This window comes from Loxodonta africana, chromosome 6 (assembly GCF_030014295.1).
Source record: "Loxodonta africana isolate mLoxAfr1 chromosome 6, mLoxAfr1.hap2, whole genome shotgun sequence".
In the NCBI taxonomy this organism is placed as follows: domain Eukaryota; kingdom Metazoa; phylum Chordata; class Mammalia; order Proboscidea; family Elephantidae; genus Loxodonta; species Loxodonta africana.
This window is the reverse complement of record NC_087347.1, coordinates 59,254,804-59,278,388: the sequence shown is the minus strand read 5'-3', so window position 1 is coordinate 59,278,388 and position 23,585 is coordinate 59,254,804. Positions and strand designations below refer to the sequence as shown.

The 23,585-nt window shown below is 34.9% G+C and overlaps 1 protein-coding gene across 6 annotated transcripts in view; it reads right to left on the bottom strand.

Moving 5' to 3' along the window:
- The window catches only part of CALCRL (calcitonin receptor like receptor), a 123,687-nt gene that overhangs the window by 37,908 nt on the left and 62,194 nt on the right, over window positions 1–23,585 (bottom strand). For 3 of the 6 annotated variants that reach the window (XM_064286913.1, XM_064286911.1, XM_064286912.1), the window contains 6 exons: window positions 17,344–17,434; window positions 16,927–17,166; window positions 15,877–15,969; window positions 5,493–5,637; window positions 1,144–1,254; window positions 925–1,037 (listed from right to left, as the gene is read on the bottom strand). In XM_064286913.1, the coding sequence (XP_064142983.1) occupies window positions 925–1,037; window positions 1,144–1,254; window positions 5,493–5,637; window positions 15,877–15,969; window positions 16,927–16,929 (465 nt within the window). In that variant the 5' untranslated portion in view covers window positions 16,930–17,166; window positions 17,344–17,434. Of the gene's footprint in view, window positions 1–924; window positions 1,038–1,143; window positions 1,255–5,492; window positions 5,638–15,594; window positions 15,709–15,876; window positions 15,970–16,926; window positions 17,167–17,343; window positions 17,435–23,585 lie in introns of all 6 variants that reach the window. The other 3 variants (XM_064286914.1, XM_064286915.1, XM_010586377.3) reach the window with 3 other exon arrangements.

Below are 23,585 nucleotides of genomic sequence, written 5' to 3'. Positions count from 1 at the left end.
TACTTGAGGAGACTGGGCTGAAGTAGAGAAAGGTTACATAGCTTGCCCAAAGTCACAAGCTGGTAAAAGGGTAGGGACCTGAAGTCATATATCAGAACTCACAGTTTTGATCACTGTGACAACATGTAAAAAAAAATGGCATAGTGGCACTAATGAAAATACCTCAAGGGCGGAGGGCACAGTTGGCAAACATTGAAGGTGTGTGTTATTTGCTAAAAATATGGTATATACACGTGCAGAATATATAGGTGTTTTGTACTGAAACTTTATTATGTTTACAAACTAAGACCAACTTTGACCTTAATATATATAAAAATGAGTGAGAGTAAATTTCAACAGGCTGTCAGAATGAGACCCTTTTGCTTTATAAAGCAAAAAAAAAACCTGTTGCTGTTGAGTCGATTCTGACTCATAGCAACCCGTAGGACAGAGTAGAACTGCCCCATAGGGTTTCCAAAGAGTGCCTGGTGGATTCATACTGCCAGCCTCTTGGTTAGCAGCCATAGCTCTTAGCCACTCTGCCACCAGGGTTTCCATAAGCAGGATTGTTTAAACTCTACTGGATTAATCTTGTTTACTTGAGTACAATTCCTGAAGGTAATTCTAGAAATTCAGCCACAAACAAATTTTTTTTTCCTTTTCTTACACTTTTAGAGTCTGTTTTCTTTTTAAAATTTGATACCCCAATACTGAGACATTGACTTGTAAATATACTATTACTTAACAGGCTAGCTTGCTCAGTGTAATGACAGAGTCGATAATAATGGTTTCAACAAAGTTTTTTTTTTAATCATGGTTCTCAAATTACACTGTGAAAAGCCTTTACAATGGAATGGAACAATGGCTAAATTTTTCCCAATACTGTTTTGGATAAATAACTTTTTAATAGTGAAAATTAAATTTCCATCTGCAGTTATTACGTACCTTCACTTTCTCATGCGTGTTAAGATTACACTGGGTGTAATTTGTCCATGTTCTGTTGCTTGCTGGATGTCTAAACCAGTTTCCATCTGGATCACAAATCTTTGTAACTTTTTCTTTAATTGGAAAATTAAAAAGGAAAAAGGGAAACAATAATTTAATAAACCTAGAGTTTTATTAAGTAGATGTCAAGGAGATTTATATGTAAATTGTTGCTTTCACCTGAAGGGTCAAAGTCCTGAAAGTAATCAGGACAAAGCTGCATTGATTCAGTTCCTGCTGCAACGTCATTCCAGCACAGCCATCCATCCCAAGTTCTGTTGCAGTAAAGACCTTAAAGGAGGAAAGTGAAAAGTAAAGTCAGTTGGGAATAACTCCTTCTCGTTATTCACGAAGACATAAAAGTCTTAATAGTGGTTCCATGCTAATGTGTAATAAAGACTGTGTACTGAAAAAAAAGACATCATGTAGAATCTATAGCACTTACTTGGATTTTTCACCTAGTTATTATTAAAAAAAGGAAGCTTGGTGGCACAATGCTTAATCACTCAGCTGCTAACCAGAAGGTTGGTGGTTCAAATCTGCTAGCAGCTCTGAGGGACGAAAGACCTGACAATCTGCTCCCATAAATATTACAGCCTATGAAACCTTATGAGGCAGTTCTGCTTTGTCCCATAGGATCACACGCTGAGTTGGAATCAACTTGGGAGAATGCAACAATTATTAAAATAATTAATTTCTAACTTAAATTTAGCAATATCTGAAAAAATTATTATGAAAGCTGAAAAAAAACCAAGCATTCCATTTTTTAAGGACAAAAATATGTTGCTGGCAATCATAAACACCTTGAGATGTCACAATTGAATTTAACTTTCAGTTAATTGAACACACCTCAGAATTTCAATGCAATAAACTGCACTGTTTCTTATTCATAAAATAAATATTAAATGATATACTTCCATTAAGTATGTGGGATTGATTGCTTATCAGAAGTGTTTGATGGGAACTTGGAACAATACTTTGATATACACTAATTTAATTTTACAAACTTAAAAATACACTTCCAATTTGCCAAATGTAACTAAAACTTAAACTTATTAAAATGCTAACCAAAAAAGCTTTATTGTGAAGGGACAGCTGTATAAATAAATAAATTAAAAAAAAAAATATATATATATATAAAATAGTAGAAATTACTACTGGTCATTGTTCCTACAAAAGTGGAATAGACTTTATATAATATCCAAAAGCAGAATGTCCCTATGTGACTTGTCAAAATAACTTATAAGTCAGTGACTATTTAAATGGATATTTGATGAAGCTTCCTGGCTCCTGAAATTTATCATGTATTGAGTCCAGGCCTATATTGACGCTGCCTGAGAAATCCGAGCAATATTTTAACCAAAATAGTGTATTGTTGTTGTGTGCTGTTAAGTCAATTCTGACTCATAGCAACCCTGTATGACAGGGTAGAACCACCCGTAGGGCTGGCTTCCTAGTCTGTGGTTAAGAGCTCAGCCGCTCTCCAAAAGGTAGGCAGTTCGAATCCACCAGCTGCTTCTTGGAAACCCTATATGGCAGTTCTGCTCTATCCTATTGGATTGCTATAAGTCAGAGTCGACTTGACAGCGATGGGTTTGATCTTTACTGGAGCAGATCTACGGGTCTTTTGTCCCGTGGGAACAGTGGTGGGTTTGAACCTCCGACCTTCTGGTTAGCAGCTGAGCACTAAACTATTGTACCTCCAGGGCTCAAATTTATCTCAACACTTGTATAAGGAACCACTGAAAATAGAGATACTGTGTGGAAAATTTAAGTTTTCCCATAGCCTTACAATAAAATATTCAACTCCTTTCATTCTTCAGGTTAACAGGTTATCTAAGAGGATATGATCACACCTCAATGACAATAATTATGCCTAAAACATTGAACTTCTCTGGCTTCTATGAGCTCTGGAACCATAAATTTCATTCAAAACTAGGTAATTATACCTTAAATTTAGGCTATTTATTAGTGAATGAATGAATTGTAGTCTATTGGTTAATGATTTTTCAACTTATTCTTTATGAGAGTCTTAAACACTATAAAAACAAAAAAAAACAGTGTATAGAAGCTTTTTTTCCCCAATATTTTTTTTCCACTTTATTTTACATTCTTAAATCAGGAAATATTGTATGGCAGGTAATTGATTCCATCTATCTATCTAAACCCTGGTGGCATAGTGAGTGGTTAAGTGCTATGAAAGTGCCAAAAGGTCTGCAGGTTGAATCCACCAGGCACTCCTTGGAAACTCTATGGGGCAGTTCTACTCTGTCCTATAGGGTCGCTATGAGTTGGAATCAACTCCATGGTAGTGGGTTTTGGGTTTTTTTTAATCTAGTTTAGCTTTAATTTTAATTCTTAAAGATAACTATTTGTTCGGTAAATCAAAACATTTTTGCTGATTCACCTTAACCATAAAGTAGTGATTAAGTATTCATTAAAAGTTTTCTAGGGGTCTAATTGATTTGGGACACACTAAGTTAAAATAAAGATAGTTTTTTATCGCAGACTTGCTGGAGTTTTTAAAATTACAAAGTACGTTACAAAACTTCAAGAGAAAGGTTTATTAAGGAGTATTATTTTTTAATCCTAAACCTATTTGATTTATTTGACAGGATTATTTTATTATCAAACCCTTATATACGTACTCCTATTGCTGGAAAAAAAAAATTGCTGGAGTACGTAATGAATAAAAAAATTTTTTTTTTTTTTTTATTGCTGGAGCCTTAGTGGCACAGTGGTTAAGAGCTCGGCTGCTAACCAAAAGTGGGCAGTTCGGATCCACCAGGTGCTCCTTGGAAAACCTATGGGGCAGTTCTACTCTGTCCTGTAAGGTCATTATGAATTGGAATTGACTTGAGGGCAATGGAATTTTTTGTTGTTGTTAATGTTCAACAATTTAATTTGAAACCTACTTTTAACCATATCTAAATGATTTGGAAGGTGTTAATTCAATAGTTCTAAACTAATGACACAGACTTAAATGGACTAATGTGAGAAACGGAATCCATTAATACATATTTTGTACCCAAATATTTTGAATACTTGGTTATACAGTATGTACTGACCTAATCTCAGATAATCTGTCATTGTTTGGAATATTTTAAAAATGATTTTAACTGGGTAAATATCTTACAGGAAAAATATTGGGGCAAATATAACAGTAGCTAGCTCTTCCAAGACGAACAAATTATATTGTTCAGTTAAATTTAGATTTCGATAATTGACCAATGTGGGAAAACAACACTTTTTCCTCTTTCTTACAAGCAAGAATCATTATAATATTAATAATAATTTACTTTTAACATTTTATTTAAATAACAAACATTTTATACTTGCTAAATTTTTTTATCAGTGTTTTTGGAAACCCTGGTGGCGAAGTGGTTAAGTGCTGTGGCTGCTAACCAAAAGGTTCAGCAGTTCAAATCCGCCAGGTGCTCCTTGGAAACTCTATGGAGCAGTTCTACTCTGTCCTATAGGGTCGCTAGGAGTCAGAATTGACTCGACAGCAGTGGTGGTTTTAAAAAAATTTTAAAAGAACTTTCTAAAAAATCCTTCTCGAAAATTTAAAATCTTTATTTCATTTGAGAGTTAAAAAAAAAAAATAGAAATATCAAGTCTACATTTTGTTTTCTTTCCTTGTGAGTTTTATACTTTATATATTTTGAAGATGTCCTGTCATTAGGGTTGTGCTAGGTAAAATACAGTGTCGATTTTTCTATTTGCTTTTTGCTAAATCTGGCAACTCTACTTGTGTTACTCATATTTGTATCTAAGAGGATATGAGTATCCAGGCAGATGTTGAGGACTTAGTAGGTCCTCAATAGAGAAGCCCTGGTGGTGCAGTGGTTAAAAGCCCTTGGCTGCTAACCAAAACATCAGTGATTTGAACCCACCAACTTCTCCACAGGAGAAAGATGTGGCAGCCTGCTTCCATAAAGGTTATAGCTTTGGAAACTCTGTAGGACAGCTCTAATCTGGCCTATGTGATCACTATAAGTCAGAATTGACTCAGTAGCAGTGGGTTTTAGGAACTCAATAAATGTTATAAAACAATTAAAAGAATGTCTTAACAGAAACAGAAGCACTTAGACTCCATTACACAAAGTATGTGTTATTCAAAATTATATACTTGTGTTGTCATATTATTATATTATGCAAGATCCAAACAGGCACCTTGTGGAAAAAATAAATTCAAATTACATAGACTTAATGTCAGTCACTGATTTAATTAAAGATGCATACTTTTTGGTATTTTAAACATAACTTTATATGGATAAAAAGAATGTTACTAAAAGGCTCACTGTTTTACATATTTTATTATTTATCAGAATTTGTGAAAAAGGAGCAGAATAGATTTTTTTTGAAAGTTCTTCATAAATGAATTAATTAATACTTCACACATACCAGGAAAACTAGCATTGAACTTGTATTTAATCATAGACCGTAAAAACCTATAATGATGGAACAGAGTAGTTTTATTTTAAAAATATGAAAAATGTATTTAAAAATTAAATAGTCACAGTTACCTTCTGTTTGTTGAACAGGGTCTTGCATAATTTTTTGGTAACATTCATATTGAGCTGTCATGATTTTATTTCTAGTAACACCCAATTGAATTATGTTTTCTTGGTTCCCTTGTGTCTTTTCTTCTGATTCTGCTATGACAAGAATCTAAGGGATTCAAAGATGAAAGAAAAGTTCAAAATTGTGAAAAATGTCATTTTCAAGGTAGTCTGTCTCAATGGAAACAGCAAGTACAGTGGTGTGTTGGATTGGCAAATCAGCTCTCTGGGAAAATCCCTGATTTGTAGTATTTGCCTATTTTCATGGTATAAATATTCCTCCCATGTCCAATTTTAGCTACCAACAAGACATCACCAATGGTGGAGTTGGGAATTTGAATCAGCCTGTGGGAGCCGGCTCTAGTACATCCTTAAATATATGTTCTGGAAGGTAGGGACAAGATGGCAGAGTAGTCACATGCTTCCGGTAGTCTCTCTTACAACAAAGTCCCCCAAAACAAGTGAATCGATTATATATGACAACCTAGGAGCCCCAAACATCAAAGGCAAATTTGAGGAATCAGACTGAGTGGCAGGGGGAGGAAGAGACAGTTCAGAAGCAGCAAGGGGTTGCCAGACCTGACTCAGTGTGAACCAGCACCCCGCAGGCCAGATTCACTGGCACATACATGGTGAAGTAAGCAGTGGTGTTTGGGATGTGTTCCCATAGGAGGAGAGACTGAGTGGTGGAGAGTCCACTCACACCTCCAAAGTCAGTGAAAAGTGGTGTTCTCAGCGACTAATCTATGTGTGTCTAATCTACTGCATGGACCAAAAAAAATCACTTTGGGGAAAAAATTCTCTTCCTATTTTTCTGACCTCTGTCTGCTCTGCACCTGGCCCCAAGCTGGCTTCAGTGACAGCAGCTTTCCCTGGGCCAGAAGTAGGACCTGTTCTGCATCCTGAGCCATTCTCCCAGGCTTGGAGAAGGAACAAATTAACAAACAGGGAAAAAATAATCTGCCAGCTCCCCTAAGCCAGGAACTCAGGGCAGAAACAGCTCCTTTGCCTAGTTATAGGCATAAGGGGTTCATGGACTTTGAATGCCTTTCACCCCTGTGTAGACCTGTGTGGATCCATTAAACAGTACTACAGGATATATACCTGAAATCTAACTTCAATCGTTTCAGCTATATGCTGGAGAGGCAGGTTTGTGACATTTCACACCGCTGCGCTGCCTATTAAGCAGAGTTCTTGCCTACCCACATCAGGGGCCTGAGGACTAGTGGCTCCACCCATGCTACCTAGCCACCTGCAACAGGAGTCCAAGGATAAGTGGTGTCTCCCAGTCCTTACAGCCAACAGCATTGGGTGACCATAGTCTGGCTGCAAAACCCACCACCTACTTGCTCTAGGGAACAGGGATATGCTTTCCTCGTGAACACTCAGGGGTGTTTGTCAGCCCCCTGCCTGGCTTGCTCAGTGCGTGACCTACTACTGCAGAGAGATACCTATGCCTACATCAATCACCAGTGCTCATCGAAGACTGTAGGTAAAAGTCTGCACCATACACTTGGTGACTGACTACCTGGACACCTAAGCTGAATCCATACAAGAAAAGTAAATGGACTTCTGGGTTCATATACCTAGTAACATCTCTGACTACCTGGGGTAAGGACGTTAGAGCTTCGAAGGTGCCAATAATCAAATTAGGTCACTCGAGCAGCCTATTTGGGCATATCAAAACAAAAAACAAGAAGCTAGGACATAAAATAAACACATTAACTTATTGATAGCTCAGAGATAATAGTCAATATCAAGTCACATAAAAAAGCAGACCACAATGGCTTCAGCAGACTCCCAAAACAAAGAATTGTGAAATCTTTCAGATGAAGATAACTTCCTGGAATTATCAGAGGTAGAATACAAAAGATTAGTATACGGAACTCTTCAAGAGATCAGGAAGGAGATCAGGCGAAACGCAGAACAAGCCAGGCAACACACAGACATAGCATTAGAGGAACTTAAGATTAGAGAAGAGCATAATGACAAATTTAAAAGGCTGCAAGAACTCATAGAGAGAGAGCAAACAGAAACCCAGAAGGTTAACAATAAAATTTCAGAATTAGACAACTCAATGGAAACTCAGAGGAGCATAACTGAGGAAATGGAAGTCAGAATTAGTGAGATTGAAGATAAAGCACTTGACACCAAAATATTTGAGGAAAACTCAGATAAAAGAATTTTAAAAAATGACGAAACCCTAAGAATTATGTGGGACCCTATCAAGACGAATAACCTACGTGTGATTGGAGTACCAGAACAGGGGGGATAAGAGAAAATACAGACAGGATCATTGAAGATTTGCTGGCAGAAAACTTCCCTGATATCATGAAAGATGAGAAGATATCTATATAAGATGCTTATCAAACAGACACAAGGTAGATCCCAAAAGAAAGTCACCGAGACATATTATAATCAAACTTGCCAAAACCAAAGATAAAGAGAGAATTTTAAGTGCAGCTACAGATAACAAAAAGTCACCTACAAAGGAGAGTCAATAATACTAAGCTCGGGTTACTCAGCAGAAACGATGCAGGCAAGAAGGCAATGGGATGACATATATGAAGCCTTGAAGGAAAAAAATTTGCTAGCCAAGAATTATATATCCAGTAAAGCTGTCTCTCAAATATGGAGGTGAAATTAGAACACTTCCAGGTAAACAGAAGCTTAGGGAATTTGCAAAAACCAAACCAAAATTACAAGAAATACTAAAAGAAGTCCTTCAGTTAGAAAATCAATAACATCAGATAAAAACCCAAGATTAGAACACAGGACACAGCAGCCAGATATCTACCTGGATACGGAAATAACAAAAACAAATCAAAGCCAAAATGGTCAGGAAACAGAGATGTCATTATGTAAAAGATGACAATATTAAATAAAAAAAGAGGGACTAAAAAATGTAGTCATAGATCTTTTGTATGGAGAGGAAGTCAAAATGATATAAAGAAAAAAAAGACTTGTTTAAACTTAGAAAAATGGAAGTAAATATTAAGATAACCACAAATGAAACTAACAATCCTACACATCAAAATAAAGAACAAGAAAAACATAAAGACTCAGCAAATACAAAAGCAACAACAATGAAAAAGAGGAAAAGGCCATATATAAAGAAAAACAACTCAGCACAGAAAATTAAGTGGAAAAAAGAAACCATCAACAACATACACAAAAAAAGACACCAAAATGACAGCACTAAACTCATACCTATCCATAATAATGCTGAATGTAAATAGAGTAAATGCACCAATAAAGAGACAGAGAGTGGCAGAATGGATTAAAAAACATGATCCACCTGTGTGCTGCCTACAGGAGACATATCTTAGACCTAAAGACACAAACAAACTAAAACTCAAAGACTGGGAAAAAATATATCAAGCAAACAACAATCAAAAAAGAGCAATAGTGGCAATATTAATTTCTGACAAAACAGACTTTAAAATCCACCACAAAAGATAAGGAAAGACACTATATAATGATTAAAGGGTCACTATATACCAGGTTATATACCAGGAGGATATAAACATAATAAATATTTACGCACCCAAAGACAGGGCTCCAAAATACATAACAACTCTAACAGCATTAAAAAACTAGATAGATAGCTCCACAATAATAGAAGGAGACTTCAACATACCACTTTTGGTGAAGGACAGAACATCCAGAAAGAATATCAATAAAGACATGGAAGATCTAAATGCCACCATCAGTGAACTTGACCTCATAGTCATATACAGAATATTCCACCCAACAGCAGCCAAATACACTTTCTTTTCCAGTGCACATGGAACATTCTCCAGAATAGGCCACATATTAGGCCATAAAGCAAGCCTTAACAGAATCAGAAACATTGAAATATTACAGGGCATCTTTTCTGACCATAAAGCCATAAAAGTAGAACTCAATAAGGGGAAAAGCAAGGGAAAAAAAATCAAACATACTGAAACTGAATAGCACCTTGTTCCGAAACTACTGGGTTATAGAAAAAATTAAGGATGGAATAAAGAAATTCATAGAATCAGATGAGAATGAACACACTTCCTGCCATAACCTTTGGGATACAGCCAAATACACTTTCTTTTCCAGTGCACATGGAACATTCTCCAGAATAGGCCACATATTAGGCCATAAAGCAAGCCTTAACAGAATCAAAAACATTGAACTATTACAGGGCATCTTTTCTGACCATAAAGCCATAAAAGTGGAACTCAGTAAGGGGAAAAGCAAGGGAAAAAAATCAAACATACTGAAACTGAATAGCACCTTGTTCCGAAACTACTGGGTTATAGAAAAAATTAAGGATGGAATAAAGAAATTCATAGAATCAGATGAGAATGAACACACTTCCTGCCATAACCTTTGGGATACAGCAAAAGCAGTGCTCAGAAGTCAAATTGTAACAATAAATGCACATGTCCAAAAAGAAAAAAGGCCCCAAATCAAAGAATTATCCCTACAACTCAAACAAATAGAAAGCAGCAAAAGAAACCCTCGGGCACCAGAAGAAAGCAAGTAATAGAAATTAGAGCAGAAATAAATGAAATAGAGAACAGAAAAACAATTGAAAGAGTTAACAAGACCAAAAGCTGGTTCTTTGAAAAGATCAACAAAATCAATAAACCATTGGCCAAACTGACCAAAAAAAAAAAAAAGAGAGAGGAAGCAAATAACCCAAATAAGAAATGAGATGGGGGATATCACAACAGACTCAACTGAAATTAAAAGAATCATAACAGAATAATATGAAAAATTGTACTCTAACAAATTTGAAAACCTAGAGGAAATGGACGAATTTCTAGAAACTCACTACCAACCCAGGTTAACACAAACAGAGGTAGAACAACTAAATAAACCTACAACAGGAGATTGAAAAGTAATTTAAAAACTCCCAATAATAATAATAAAAAAAAGCCAAGGCCCTGACAGCTTCACTGGAGAATTCTACCAAACTTTCAGGCAAGAGTCAACACCGCTATTACTAAAGGTATTTCAGAGCATAGAAAAGAGTGGAATACTCCCAAACTCATTCTATGAAGCCAGCATAACCTTGATACCAAAACAAGGTAAAGACACCACAAAAAACAAAATTACAGACCAATATCATATCCCTCATGAACTTAGACACATAAATCCTCAAAAAACTTCTAGCCAATAGTATTCAACAACATATCAAAAAAATAATTCACCATGACCATATAGGATGGTTTAACATTAGAAAAACAATCAGTGTAATCCATCACATAAATAAAACAAAAGACAAGGACCACATGATCTTATCAATTGATGCAGAAAAGGCATTTGACAAATGCCAACACACATGATATTTACGCACCCAAAGACAGGGCTCCAAAATACATAACAACTCTAACATGATAAAAACTCTTAGCAAAATATGGATAGAAGGGAAATTCCTCAACATAAGAAAGGACATTTATACAAAGCCAACAGCCAACATCATCCTAAATGGAGATAGTCTAAAAGCATTCATTCCCCTTGAGAATGGGAACCAGACAAGGATGCCCTTTATCACCACTCTTATTCAACGTATGCTCCTGGTCCTAGGCAGAGCAATTAGGCTAGAAAAATAAATAAAGAGCATCCAGACTGGTAAGGAAGAAGTAAAAGTATCTCTATTTGCAGATGATATGATCCTTATACACAGAAAACCCTAAAGAATCCTTGAGAAAACTACTGGAACTGTTAGAAGAGTTCAGCATAGTTTCAGGATACAAGATAAACATGAAAATCAGATGGATTCCTCCACGTGAAAAAAAAGAACGTCAAAAAGGAAATCACCAAATCAATACCATTTATAATAGTCCCCAAGAAGATAAAATACTTAGGAATATATCTAACCAGAGAACTAAAAGATCTATACAAAGAAAACTACAAGGCATTACTGCAAGAAACCAAAAAGACCTACATAAATGGAAAAACATACCTTGCTCATGGATAGGAAGACTCAACATTGTAAAATGTCTATTCTACCCAAAGCAATCTATAGATACAATGCAATCCTGATCCACAATCCAATAGCATTTTTTAATGAGATGGAGAACAAATCACCAACTTCATATGGAAAGGAAAGAGGCCTCAGATAAGTAAAACCTTACTGAAGAAGAAGAACAAAGTGCGAGACCTCACACTACCTGGTTTTAGAACCTGTTAGACTGCCACAGTAGTTGAAACAGCCTGGTACTGGTACAACAACCGGTACAACAACACATAGACTGATGGAACAGAATTGAGAATCCAGGCATAAATCCATCCTATGAACAGCTGATATTTCACAAAGGCCCAAAGTCTGTTAAATGGGGAAAAAGCAGTCTCTTTAACTAATGGTGCTCGCATAACTGGATATCCATCTGCAAAAAAATGAAACAAGACCCATACCTCACACCATGTACAAAAACTAACTCAAAATGTTTGAAAGACCTAAATATAAAATGTAAAATGATAAAGATCTTGGAAGAAAAAACAGAGACAATGCTACAGCCCTAATACATGGCGTAAACAGTTTACAAAATGTTACTAACAATGCACAATCGCCAGAAGAGAAGCAAGAGGACTGGGAGCTCCTAAAAATCAAACACTTATGCTCATTAAAAGATTTCACCAAAAGAGTAAAAAGACAACCTATAGACTGGAAAAAAAATTTGGCTACAAAAAGTCCGATCAGTGTCTAATCTCTAAAATCTACAAGATACTGCAAATCCTCAACAACAAAAAAACAAATAACCCAGTTAAAAATGAGCAAAGTGTATGAACAGGGACTTGACCAAGGAAGACTTTCAGGCAGCCAACAGATGCATGAAGAAGTGCTCAGCATCATTAGCCGTTAGAGATATGCAAACCAAAACTATAATGAGATACCATCTCATCCCAATAAGGCTGGCGTTAATCCAAAAAGCACAAAATAATAAATGTTTGAGAGGTTGTGGGGAGGCTGGAATACTTATACCCTGCTGGTGGGAAAGTAAAATGGTACAACCGCTTTGGAAATCTATTTGGTGCTTTCTAAAAAAAGCTAGAAATAGAAGTACCATATAATCTAGCAGTCCCAGTCCTTGAAATATATCCTAGAGAAATAAAAGCCCTCACAGGAGTAGATATGTGCACACCCATGTTCATTGCAATAGTTTACAACAGGAAAAAAATAGAAACAACCAAGGTGCCCATCAATGGATGAATGGATATACAAATTATGGTATGTTACACAATGATAAAGAACAACAGTGAATCCGGAGAACATCTCACAACATGAATGAATATGGAAGGTATTATGCTGAGTGAAATTAGTCAGTTGCAAAAGGACAAATATTGTCTGAGACTACTATTACAAGAACTGGAGAAAAGGTTGAAACAGAAGAAAACATTCTTTGATGGTTACGAAGGTGGAGAGGGAGGGAAAGGGGTATTCACTAAATAGAAGAATTATTTTAGGTGAAGGGAAGGACAACACACAATACAGGGGAAGTCAGCACAACTGGACTAAACCAAAAGCTAAGAATTTTTTTGAATACAACCAAACACTTTCAGGGACAGAGTAGCAGCAGCAAGGGTCTGGGAACCGTGGTTTCAGGGGACATCTAGGTCAATTGGCATATCAAAATGTATTAAGAAAACATTCTGCATCCCACTTTGGTGAGTGGCATCTGGGGTCTTAAAAGCTGGCAAGCAGCCATCTAAGATGCATCAATGGTCTCAACCCACCTGGAGCAAAGAATGAAGAACACCAAAGACAGAAGGAAAATATGAGCCTGAGAGACAGAAAGGGCCATATAAGCCAGAGGCTCCATTAGCCTGAGGCTAGAAGAACTAGATGGTGCCTGGCTACCACCAATGACTGCCCTAACAGGGAACACAACAGAGAATCCCTGATGGAGTAAGAGAAAAGTGGGACGCAGGTGTCAAATTCTAGTAAAAAGACCAGGCTTAACGGTCTGATTGAGACTGGACATTGCCCCCAGACTCTCTGTTGGCCCCAAACTAAAACCATTTCTGAAGCCAACACTTCAGACAAAGATTAGACTGAACTATAAGGCATAAATGATTCTGATGAGGGATGTGCTTCTTAACTCATGTAGATACATGAGACTATGTGGGCAGGTCCTGTCTGGAGGCGAGATGAGAAGGCAGAGAGGGACAGGAGCTGATTGAATGGACACAGGAAATACAGGGTGCAGAGGAGGAGTGTGCTGTCACATTATAGGGAGAGCAACTAGGGTCACAAAACAACGCGTGTGTAAGTTTTTGTATGAGAAACTGACTTCAACTGTAAACTTTCCCTTAAAGCACAATAAAAAAAAATGTGTTCTGGAATGGGGATAGAGATGTATTCAAGACCCACCTCTACTTCTCTACCTGCTCTGTGAAAGAAGGCAAGATGTTTAGCCTCTATAACCCTCTGCTTTCTTATTGTAAAGTGGGATAAAATTGTATGAAGACAAAGCGGGGAAGTATCTTCTGGCACACTGTAAATGCTCAAAAAATTTGTTGCCATTTTTATTACCATATATTGACAACCAAAATAATGGCAAGTTCATTTGTGCTGTTGGTATATAAAAAACTGTATTGAATGATCATTACTAAGGGCTTTGGATAAGTTATACGTTTGTGCTCTTCTAAGTAAGTAGCACAATTGTATCATTTCTACTTTAATTTTTACATGACATTTTTCCTGGTTTGTGATTTGAGGCCTGTATAAAGCTCTCTTCAAACTTATTTCTCCTTCATTTTTGCATTATTTATTTCTATTAGCCATCTTCCATAAGCAGTTGTCTTTCCACTCATTCTTAGTTTTCTATTTTCTAGCTTTTTTTTTAGCAAGAAGTTGATTGAACATGGTAAAGTGTAAATAATAATATTTCCTCACAGTACGGCACTACTTAACTTTCACCACCACCTTACCATTTAATCTTAACTCTTTCGCTCTTTGATTAGTTTTAATTTCCTAAGAAAAGATTTATGCAGTAGTTTTGTTATACCAGTAACAAATGGAGATTTACAAAAATAAGAAAATTAATGTTTAAAAAAATGTGACTCCTCTTCTCAGGGCAAGTGTAGAGAATTGCATAAATTCAATGTCATCTTTATTCTTGAAATACTCGGGTTTACACATTGTGAATGACTGCAACAGAGACAGTCACAATTCCTTAAATTACAATAATGAGATTGGTCATCCGGTAGTGAATCATCTTTAGGAAACCAATTCTGGCCTGCACAGCTCATTGGCAGGCTCAATGGAGGGTGTGAGCGGAAGAAACACAAGTCCTACTTCTTGAATTCGATTCCTTTTATTCAAGATAACATCTAAGAAATACAGAATTTGGATTACTTCTAGACTTGAGAATTTTTCAAGTACAAATGCTGACAGGAATGTAGTCTCACTTAGGTTTTCTGTATTTTTCTTGAGTTTCTTTGCTTGAATCTTTTGTGAGGTTTGCTTGGAAATACCTATGAAAATTATTTGCTGGCACAAAGTTAGATGAGACTATGTCTCGCAGCTTCTCATATATATGAGATAAACAGTCATTGTTTTAATTTAATTTGTGACATAGGAAAAATGTGGATAAAATAAGACCTTTCTACAAATAAAAATAAAATGAAATTTGTAAGGCATATGGCCCTTCCAGTATAGCAATTGTTTTCAGTCACCTTTTATCTATAATTTTTTTTTTTTTTTTTTTATCTACTCTTGACCTCTGGTCCCACACTCCCAGCATATACATGGAAAGGTGTGAGTTAGTGCATAAAAACACACTGACATACACACTGGCCTCAAACTTAGCACCAGTGTTTGCCAGAAGGTGGACATTTAACACAGATTTGATTGAACAGATGAAGAAATTAGTTGAAAACACTGTACATGGTTCTGAATTGCCTCTTGACCAATATATCTAAATCAGTAGTCAGAATCAGAGAAAAATCAGCAGAATGGAATCTGTTTTTTTAACAAACTAGGTCAGAATCAACAAGTCTGGTTGGAGATATTTTCTCTATTATGTGTGACCGTTATACAGAGCCATTCCTTTTTTTTCCCCCCTCACACTCTGATAATTACTTTCTTCTGTTAAGGCGGACTCTGTCTCGCGCATTTGTATCCATTGACCTCCTGTATTCTGATCCCCAACTGCTCACCATCCTACATTACCTGTGAGAGAACTGAAAGCATTCACTGAAAAATAAATCATAGGTACATTGATTACTTTAAAAATGTGCTTATTTTATGTATCCAATAACTGCATGCAATTTTGTTATTAACTTTATCCATTATAAGCATATTGGAAGTTAAAAACAAAAAGAAGCACTGATAAGAAGATGTATTAGAGAAATTTATGCTTACCATAAAAATAGGTGAGAGAAACAGAAAATACAAGGTACATTTTTTCTCCATCATTAAAGCCAAAATGAAATTTGGTATATAATATAAATCAAACTGCAATAGGAAATGAAAGAAATATTATTCATCAATACTTATGAAATATAGGTGGTTCTCAACAGAAAATTTCTCTTAAAACTACAGAATAATTTTACTTTAAGTGTTTGATTAGTATTCTTATACATAAGAAATGATAAGGGCATCAGGGTTTTATACTAAAATGTATTAATTTAATACATTTTAATCTAATTGTAATTAACCTTACACAAGAAAAGCTTCTTACATATACACTTTTAAGACATTATTAAACATTTTGCTTTATTTGCCTTTACCAAAAATGGGATTACATGATAAAAATGTCAAAATAGAGATTTCTACATAAACATAAAAACACAAATTTTGATAGATTTTATTATAAAGCTTTTCACTATTATCTATAAGTATTAATCTGGTTTTTAATCTGCTGACTTCTTAGTAATATAAGGGGTAAATTGTTCTCAGGTCAATTTCTTGAGAATCAACATTCATACATCATAAAAATGGCCTAATAATTTAATAGAAATTATCCTTCACTGCGGGAAATCAAGGTTTTGTTTTGTTTTGTTAAATTAGGATATAAAAGATTCCCTAAGTCATCAACATTATTGAAATGATATTTCAGGATATTGAAAATATCAAATAAAAGTATTTCTGTTTAAATATTTCTAATGTGAGATACAGTTCCAAGCTAATGAAAACTGGCCTGTATGTGACAATAACCACTAGCCTCTTCATTCTGAAAGACAAACATTGCTGAGGTACACTGTCTATTGTTTACTCTCTGTAAGGTCCTTGAGCAACCTACTTTGACATTTATGATATATGTACTGTCATGGTATAGCAATAAAAATATTATCTCCATTTAACTGAATGTGTAATAAAATATTTTTTAAAGCAGACAAAAAAAAAAAATCCAATCAATAGATGTTTGCCATTGAACTAGGAACCTAGATTTAATTCTGTTTAAACACTTACCATTATTTTTATTATTAGCGTTAAGGTTGGAGTCAGAATTTAAACACTTTCATATGTTGTGCTTATCGATTTTCTTACTGCATGCAAGGAGAGCACACAACATTATTTAGCACACAGAATCTCTGCCATTGTTTGCCCTCACCAATGACTCACCTAGAAGCAGCTTTTTTTTTTTTTAAAAAAAAAAACTTCTGAGTTATGTCTTCTCTTCTATCAGGTATACGGAGTTTCTTAAGTGACCTTAAAAAAATATAACCAAGAAATCAGGAAGCATTGTACTAATTTTAAATACAACTAAAAATGTACCATTTCAATAGAAGAAAAACAGTGAATCACATTTTCTGCAATTCAGTAATTAATGAGTTGATATTTTATATTACATTTTATCATAAGAAAATCTAATTTTCTAATACTTACATGCACAATTGTCTCCAGACTCAAATCACATTTTCTCTTGGATCAAATTTGACATCGTCTTGAAGAATTTCTTAAATACAGAGGTCATGACCTGAAATATTAATGAAAAATTTAATATTATTTTAATGAGCCAAAATTATTTTCACGATAAATTGGAAATGTCAGGGTAAAAACCATCACAAAAAATGATATTTTTATTAAGCCATTACAATTTTTAAAAATGCGTTTCATTTATGATATTGGTATTTGAATTGCTATGTATTAAGGTATTTATTAAACATAATACTTCAATGTGAATCATAGCTATATAATGAAAGCAAAATTGTTTTAGAAATACATATATTTTCTATGATTACAGATTTTAAAAGAGTGATTGTGTTGTTTGCACACAAAAAAATTTTTGGGTTTAAAATATATATTTTTCCTTTTTTCATAGAAACTTGAATATTTATGTCAAGCATTTTATGGAAATATAATTTTGGTAAATATATATATGTTTATTTTATCTGTAAAATAAATTCTGGAGTCCTGGGGTGGTGCAAAGTGTTAATGCACTCAGCTGCTAACTTAAAGGCTCAAGTCTACCCAGAGGTAACTTGGAAGAAAGGCCTTGTGATCTACTTCTGAAAAATCAGCCATTGAAAATCGTATGGAGCACAGTTCCATGAGGATTCCCACGAGTCAGAGAGGTCAGTAGGGTAACTAGTTTTATATAATTTTAGAATAATTCTAGATCAAACCATAAATTTGGTTTTCTAATCTCAGTGGACCTTTATTTATTACCCCCTATGAGTGGATATTTTTTATGTGTGGATATTATGAGTGGAAACCCTGGTGGCATAGTAGTTAAGTGCTACAGCTGCTAACCAAGAGATTGGTAGTTGGAATCCGCCAGGTGCTCCTTGGAAACTCTATGGGGCAGCTCTACTCTGTCCTATAGGGTGGCTATGAGTCAGAATCGACTCGATGGCAGTGGGTTTGGTTTTTTAGGTTTATAAGTAGAAATTACTCTGTCCTTTTTTTTTTTTTTTTATAGGCTCGCTATGAGTTGGAATCAACTCCACGGCACTGGGTTTTTGATGAGTAGAAGTGGAAACCCTAGTTGCCTAGTGGTTAAGTGCTACAGCTGCTAACCAAAAGGTCAGTAGTTCAAATCCACCAGGCGCTCCTTGGAAACTCTATGGGGCAGCTCTACTCTGTCCTATAGGGTCGCTATGAGTCAGAATAGACTGGACTTAGGATGGGTTTGGTTTGGTTTTTGTTTTATGAGTAGAAATGAAAACCCAGGTGGTGTAGAAGTTAAAAGCTAAGGCTCCTAGCCAAAAGGTCGGCAGTTCGAATCCACCAGGTGCTCCTTGAAAACCCTATGGAGCAGTTCTACTCTGTAAGGGAGGAGATCTGGTGGTACGTTGGTTAAGCACTTGGCTGCTAATCCAAAGGGTGGTGGTTCAAACCCACCAGCCTCTCTGTGACAGCAAGATGTGACAGTCTGCCTCAGTAAAGATTTACAGCCTTTGAAACCCTATGGGCAGTTCTACTTTGTCCTATAGGGCCACTATGAGTCAGAGTTCCACTCGATGGCAATGGGTAATGGGTTATGAATAGAAAGAAAAAAAAAGGGAAGTTTCTTTGTATGTTTATATCCTAGAGTTGAGAATAGCTACAGTTTTAATATAATTCCTAAAACTCATCTGAGCATATCAATAACTTACTTTTATACTTGAGAATGTGAAACGAAAACAATTTAAAATTCATAATTAGAGTCCTCTCTTAGATGTACATTTCTTACCTGTAACTAGGGGATGATACTGCACACTTGACAGATTATCATGATGAGTAAATGATTTTGAGTGTATCAAGGAGTTGTGAACAGTTCCTGATTTACGGTATACTCTGAGCTAAATTCTCTTTCCCATGTAATATAACTTGATGAGATGCCAATTTATCTCTATTTGTTAGATTGGCATAAAAATGTACTCGATCTAGTATGCATACAAAAGCATTTACATCTTTATGTACAGACATATTTTATACCATTTTAAACCAGTTATTTTAAACAATCACATTGTTTATAATTATTCATGTTGCAAAACTATATCATTTAATCCCTACATCATTTAATCCATTTCTAAAAATACAAAGATAATTTATTTTTTAACTATTAAAATTTGCTTTTGCAAATGATTCATCATCTAATGCTTCACATAGTACCTGACGCAAAGTAAGTACTCAAAAAGTTTTTGCTAAAACAATGAGAGATTAAAATATTAAGTAAATGATTAACATGGAATTAAGGTTTATTTCTTTCTAATTGGCTACCTTGCTTCTATTCTCTACAAATATATTTTCTCACAAATTTTCTTTATTATTTTTAAAATAATCACTAATCTGTCAGATTGAATGAAGCCAGAGAGTTATACTTTGGTGTGGAAGACTATTTTATTGCCAAATATGTAGAAAACAGTGCAGCGAATCCCTTATCTCTAAGATTATATAATATTTGTTATTGCTGTTAGTTGCCATCAAGTTGACTCTGATTCTGAGTAATCTGAAGCGTAACAGAACAAAACGGCGCCTGGTCCTGTGCCATCCTCATAATTGTTGGTGTGTTAGAGCCAACTGTTGAAACTATTGTGTCATTCAGGGTTTTCCTCTGCCCCTCTGCCAAACATGATGTCCTTTCTAGCTCCAGCTAACATGGAGCAACCTATGTTAGAAAAGTTGCAAACATATTCTAAGCCAGTTAAGTTCATCAACCCTTTTTTTCAGGTACATTTGTTGTAATATATGGTTGTAATTTTTTTTTAAGTTTTATTTTGTTGTTATTGTTGAAAATATACACAGCAAAACACACAACAATTCAACAGTTTCTACATGTACCATTCAGTGACATTGATTACATTCTTTGAGTTGTGAAACCATTCTCACCCTCCTTTTCTGAGTTGTTCCTCCCTCATTAACATAATCTCACTGTCCCTTAAGGTTCCTGTCCAGTCTTTGGAGTTGCTGTTGTCAGGTTGATTCCATATAGATGGTTCTGAAAAGAGCATAATGCTCTAAGCAGACCTTTTTTTACTAGTTAAGATAAACTATTGTTCAGTTTTAAAAAGATTTCAGGGGATATGTTTGATTCAAGGTTCAAAGATTATCTCAGGACAATAGTTTCAGGTATTCATCCACCCTCCATGGCTCCAGAAAGTCTAGAGTTCATGTGAATTTGAAATTCTGTTCTACATATTACCCCTTTTGATCAGGACTCTTCTATGGAATCTCAGTTGTAATTTTGTTATAAATATTTTGTTGTTTTCTGTTAGAGAAAATCACTATCAATAAATTTTCATTTATCTAGAATGGTTGAGAAATTGGGCAGTTTGACTATTTTAAGTAAATTTCAAAGAACTGGGATGAAATAAAATGACTTTTAAATTATAGTTTAATCTTCTTTGAACAGCTATCATTATCTGATCATTTATTGGAAATATTATTATTTATATATATGTATTTCCATTGCTGATATGGTTTCTCAAAGAAGGAGCCATATCGACTTGATTGATCTTTGCATCCTTTGTGACTGGCAGTTAATAAATGTTTGCTGTATCAATGAACCAATAAATAAATGAAAAAAAAAGTATCAACAAATTGTTATGGAAATAATATAATGGAGAACACTAATCATAACTATTGTCATTTTCTTTATCAGAAGTTTTTAGATAGTGTTTGAACCTGTACTAACAATGAATATTGAAAAAACAAACAAACAAAAAAAACCAAACTCTTATATCAGCATATTTACTTTCTTACCAAATAAAGTCCTAAAGACTATTTTAGTTATTCAAGTTCTGAGATTGTTGGATGTTGAATAAACTGTACAGTAAACTGTAGTTTATTGAATTTGGAGCTTTAAAAGCTAAGCCAAGTTTAAAACATTTGTAGTTCATATTTAAAACATTAGTAACTCATATATTTCCGTATCCAAGTATATATATTTAAATATCCAAATAAGAATGTAAAGGAGCAGTATTGTATTTGGAGATCAGATAGGTTTTACAAAAAAAAAAATAGTTTGATAACTTACATATAAGTAATTATTAAATTTACCCTTAATATGTATATGGACTCAAAAAAAATGAATAGAAAGTATTTCAAAACATATTTGGAGTTTTCCCAAATCCAGCATATTTGAAAAACATTTCATCTAACATTAGTAGTTACGTTTCTTATCTAATATGCTTGAAAATCAGACTCACAGAAGTATCTCAGTAAAGTATCTCAAAAAAAAAAAAAACTATATCAGTCAGACAGCAATAGTTTAAAAGGATTTTATCCAACTCACAAAATATTTATCAATGCAAATAATTTCATTTTTGTTGCTTTCCTTCTCCACCCCATTTCCTAGTAATCCGGACAATGTGTTACTAGGAGCAAGGTTGTATTTTGTCTTGTGTACGTAAGTAACACTCCTAATCAAGGGGGCAGGACTATGGCCCCTGGGTTTTACCAAGAATGGGGCAGCAAGTTTGGGAAGCAGCCTTGGAAACCACATGGCAGAAACCTGCTCACTCCATAAATTTTAGCAATGTCATGTTATGTAGCCATCCAATTCACTTGAGTCATCTACACTACAAAGGACCTATCAAAGATTCCCTGCCAGTAGACACTTGTGGCAAGTGGTAGTTACGGAGGATTACCCCTTTTACCAAGTTCTCTAGGTCACTAATGGAAGGGTCATGACTGGGCATGTAGGGAATGCCATGGCGGATACATCTACAGGACAACTTAGATTGAGTCTGATATTGGTAGATGGAAGGCTAAGATTATTTTCAGAAGTATGTTTAATTGTAATCTTTGGTTTAGCTCATTCGTCCTTTGCATACTGCCTCTAATTGGCTCATTCAGCAATTTGTTCCTTCTTTGGAATTTAGGTTTCTCCAAATTTATCTTTGCTAAAATACATTTAACTGACAAAAGCTGTTAGGAAATTTATGGGCTATCTCTTTAAAAATTATTTACTGAGAACTGAGCTGCAAGTTGCCTCATGAAATATAGTATTTCCCATTCAATTTTGAGGAGAGACCAAGTAAATAAAGAGGTCAAGTTAAGTGATGAGGCCTGCCAATGGATTTTTCCAAGTGTGATTAGGTTTGTTTAGTCAGAAAAGAGTTTCTTAAAAACTAGGAAAGCTCTAATTTCTATTTTTAAGTGAATTTGTAATCACAGTTGTGCTAGTATTTCTAGCTTCTAATCTCGATAGTACTATTATCCTTACTTCCCCAAACTGAACAGAGTGGAATATTTGTTTCTGCTACTAAAAACGAGATAATTGTCTTTACTGCATCTATAGAATAGAAATTAGCTTATTATATAAATATTCTGTATGCTTCTTGCCCAATGAATCTTTAACATGTATTTCATTAGGAAAGGACTTGGAAAATGAAGACTGTCTGAGAACTTCAAATACCTTTTGAAATATAGCTACCTAGTCATTCAGAGCTTTATGTAACTTATTCTCATTTCATTTTCTAAAATCACCCCAGGCCAATTTTTCCCCCCATGGATCTACATTTCTAAATGCACACATTTGAAGAAGACAATGCTCTTGGCTTACTGTAGCATAAAAGCATATTTTATTCCACATCAAAATTATGAATCAGTCTGACTTAATCAGTATTAACTTTTAAATCAGAACACAAAAAACATGAATTTTGTAAATGCATACTCAAAAACCAAAACCCAAACTCGTTGCTGTCGAGTCGATTCCAACTTATAGCGACTCTATGGGACAGAGTAGAACCGCCCCACAGAGTTTCCAAGGAGAGCCTGGTGGATTCGAACTGCTAATGCATACTAGTGCCTTGCAAACCTATTTTTTATTTTCTCAAATTTTTATTATTCTTATAGGAATTTTCCAAGAGTTTGTTATTCTTTATAATAATTCTTATCAGTTGAGTTATCATTTTCATATTATAACATGTATGTTCACTTCAAGAAAAAAACTTGTGTTTTCCACACCTCCATTTCCAAAATATCTTAGATTTTTATAGGCCCTGAGCCATATTCTTTTCTCCATTGATTTATCCAGTCACTATAAAGTTGGCTAACAGAAACATTTCCCATACAGACCTAATGTGCCATTAATTATCCTGAACCTTTGTGTGAACAAAACTTAGCTGTTTCCTTTCTAGTCCTTAAAAAAAAAAAAAAAAAAGCCCTTACCTTCCATTAAAAAAAGAATTACATATGGT